Source organism: Malurus melanocephalus, unplaced genomic scaffold (assembly GCF_030028575.1).
Source record: "Malurus melanocephalus ecotype Western Australia unplaced genomic scaffold, MMel_1.1 scaffold_399, whole genome shotgun sequence".
Lineage (NCBI taxonomy): Eukaryota > Metazoa > Chordata > Aves > Passeriformes > Maluridae > Malurus > Malurus melanocephalus.
This window is the reverse complement of record NW_026623631.1, coordinates 609,897-613,600: the sequence shown is the minus strand read 5'-3', so window position 1 is coordinate 613,600 and position 3,704 is coordinate 609,897. Positions and strand designations below refer to the sequence as shown.

Below are 3,704 nucleotides of genomic sequence, written 5' to 3'. Positions count from 1 at the left end.
CACACAGCAGCTGGAGGGTGGCCATRGGAGAATCCACTTACTATGTGCTCTATTGGGTGAGCATAAATGGAGACCACACCAATGGGAGCTGTCCACTCATGGTGCTTCTTGTGGATGTGCTTATACAGGACTGGGTGGTGAACAAGCCTAGGTACAGCAAACAGAGAAAGGCACGTTTTGAGCTCTGCAAGAAACGAGTAACAGAACACAGAATTTCTGCAGGGGACTTGCTCGTGTGTCCTCAAATATAAAGATTTCAGAGCAGCTGCAGTAAGAGTGTAGGAGTCCTTTCTTCCTTAGCTCTTTGTATTGAGCCCTCACTGAGTTAGTGTGCCCACTGGCTGATATTAAACTTAGTCCAGATAAATCCCATAAATCAAAGTCCGTAAATGACTGATTTACTCAAATCTGGGAGTACCACTTAGAGGAAGGCTCACTTTGTATTTTCACTCTTTTGACTTTTTCTACTGGCAACTGTCAAAGAGTCAGGATTTTTGGTTCTGTTGGTCCTCTGCAGAAAATGGTGTTTACATTTTCCGGGTGCATTTGTTCTAAAGGAAAACCTATATATTTCTAAGAGTGCTGTGTCTGTGCTTCTGAACAGGCTTTTGTCTTCCTTGCTTTAGCTCTGTCCTCTGATATTGGTGTCAGTGGCTGGAAATCCCACAGTGTTGGGAGCCACGCCCTGTTCTGTAGGTGCTGTGCAGGGAAATGGGGATCAGTCACTGACCCTTGAGATTTTTTTTTTCTTTCAGGATAGTCAGTCTTGTTCTTTTCAAAGAATGCTGGGTTCACAGCTTCTGTGCAAAACTACCTGGTTTGTTTCTTCCTTAGCTTTTGAGCTGTTCCACCTTTAACATTCTACCCATTTTTGTTTACTACAGTTACTGGCAGCACCAAAGTATCATGTTGTAAGGGTAGATTTCAGTAATTTTCCTATATAAACACAAGATTGGTGGAAGAGGGGGACTAGGATTATTGCAGTTTTAGGATATGAATATAAGCTTACAGGCATGGAGGAAAATTAGAGTCCTGCTCCTGTGCTCGGCTCACCTGTGTGAATAATAGAAGAGAATTTCCTCTATTACAGTAAAAATGCTTAGCTCCACAAGAAACCACTGGAAGGTGGGTAATTCCTTGCTGAAAGTGTTGCCCCACCATTGCATGATGTGGAACATGGGCACAAGCATGGGCAAGGAGATAAAGAACTGATTACCCAGCGCTGTGTAGATGGCTTGGCGCAGTTTCTTTGTGTCCACCTGCAAAAGAGAAGACAGGACTTGAGGCTAAGAAAGAAGTGATGGATTTTTAGTTAGAAGGCTGAAAAACTTCCAGTTTTGTAAGCAGTTAGCTTTGGGATCAGCTCCTAAACAAGCTGTCAGTACAGGTCTTATCAGTAGCCTAATTATAGGATCCGCCTTCCTCCCTGCAGTGGGTACACAAGACTTGGCTTGATCTTCCTGGAAYTCTACCTGGTTGCAAGAGAAAAGCACAACAGGTTCTTCTCCCCATTCTCAGCCTAAGAGACTGCAGGAAGTGTTTAGGCAGCAGAAAAGGCAGAGRAGTACTTACAGGATCATTCTTGCCCAGCTGAATGCGATAGCGAGTAATGAAAGTTGGCTTTCCTGTTATATCAGCCACCAGAAGGATTCCATTGAAGCCCCAGAAAGCAAGTGCAGGCACCAATGCAGCCCCTGAGGAAAGGGCAGAGATGTGTGAATGAATTGGGAGCTACGGCTACATCAGAAACAAAACACACTGGCGCAGTATCCAGAGGATCTTGCTGGGACCCAGATGTGCCAAGTGTGTGTCCCCTGCCCCAAGATGCTTTAAAATGGAATATGGGTAAGTTCTGACATCCAGGTAAGATTAAAGAATGGGAAGGAGGTTAGAGCAGACAAATGTCTCAGAGGTTGAAACTTGACATAACTGAAGCTAAGAAAAGGTTTTTCTTTGTGGCTGGGAGGTCTCTCTTGCTTTTAAATATGAGTAGGATAAGGCTGAGTTGATCTCTAGAATCTTACCTAGGTTCCTACTTTTCTGTTCACCAGCTGCTAATCACAGAAGAGAGTTTTATAGGTGCAACAACAAGAGTAAATCACTAATTTTACCTTGTTTGTTCTACTGAGACATTCAATTCTCACAGGAACAGTGTCTTCACTGGGAAACCATTTAAACAGCAGCAAAAAGATCAGATTTCTAATCTGCACAGGGTGATCCCATCCAAAAGCAGAACGGCTGCACCACATCAGCTGTGGGTGGTTCCAAACCAGTGCTGGTCAGTGGGAGGATTAGTGAGGTCAGGAAGGCATCTCCATGTCCCCCTTTTATATGTAATGCACGAATAGTTTCTCCTACTGAGGAGAATTGTTAAAACTCACCAAGAAGGAAGATTGTCCACTCATCTCCTTCCATGTGGTCGTAGAACTTCAGCCATACTGTTTGCCAGAAATTGCCTACAGCTATATTMTGCATCAACCTGTAGGAATAAGAGTTCTTGGTTGCCCATCTTCTTGTCATCATCTTYYCCCCYTTTGCACAGAAAAGTTTCTCTTSAAGCTGCTTTGTCTGAACATTCTTACCAAGAAACAGAGTTCACTAGAGCAGTGAACATGAGCAGGCCTGTACTGAAGACGTAGGCACTGATCCTCAAGGCATCCCAGAGCTTCTCTCCCTGTGAGAAGCAACAAGAGTAAGCACGTGCTGCTGCTTCCTGTCCTGGCATTTTTGGTATTTGAAATGATGAAGGCAGTCCTGTGATGCCTGTTTTGCTTCACACGCATTCTGAAGAACACAATCACAAAGCTGTTGTGGGATATTGCACGTAATTGAGGGGGGAATACACACACATCCATCTGCCATGCTGACAGAGACCTGATCATCCCTGATGTGGAAATTCTCTGGAATAACCAAAGGGAGAGAAAGGACTGCTGATTTTTYCCTCTGTTTTCATTTGGCATGCTAGTCAATACCTGGAGGGCTACAACTCAAGGAGCTTCTGGATAACTCAGAGCAGTGGGAAAGGAACACCTGGTGATAAGGAATGGTCCTCAATCTCAGCACCTCCCTTCCTCCCTCAGTATTTTCTCCCTCCTAGGATGCAGTGTTTTCTCCCCACAGCAGTAAAGAACTGCTGTACTCAGATGACCTCRTTATTAGGAGTAAGTATATTCAAAAGCAGTATTGAATATACTTGAATATTTAAATATTCAAAAGTTGTTCAGAAAATATACAAGCAATTAATAATAAATGATCTGTCTTTTAGAGTAGTCCAACTTGGAATCGGCTCTGGAATGCAATTAATTTGGGTTTTTGTGAGAGCTTATGAATTACATTTATCTGCAATATAAATTTTTTAAAAATCAATGCAATTCTAAAACAATATGGTATAAGAGCCAGCTACTTTCTTCTTCATTCCTCTGTCCTTCCTGTTTTCTAATTGTGGTGTTGTGTTATACAAACAGACTGGAGTAAAACCRGTGTGATTCATAGCTGCTGTCCTGCTCACCTCCTGTCAGAGAGGACAAACAAGAGAGGCAGCTCTGAGAAATGCCAAATGCAGGTGRTTTAGGGTAATGCAATATAAAGGAATCCTCTTTACATGGCTTTTAGATTCTGTAACTGCTACAGAATGTTAAATATGGCCCAGGACAGAACTTTGCTCATTAGCACTGAAACATTCATTATTCAAACAACCAACCAAT

General features: G+C 42.9%; 1 protein-coding gene across 1 annotated transcript in view; it reads right to left on the bottom strand.

Annotated features, from left to right (window-relative positions):
* FAXDC2 (fatty acid hydroxylase domain containing 2) overlaps positions 1-3,704 on the bottom strand; it is a 10,342-nt gene that overhangs the window by 2,750 nt on the left and 3,888 nt on the right. Inside the window, 5 exon segments of the mRNA XM_057379270.1 lie at positions 42-147; positions 1,054-1,259; positions 1,573-1,694; positions 2,382-2,479; positions 2,583-2,674. Coding sequence (XP_057235253.1) covers positions 42-147; positions 1,054-1,259; positions 1,573-1,694; positions 2,382-2,479; positions 2,583-2,674 — 624 coding nt within the window.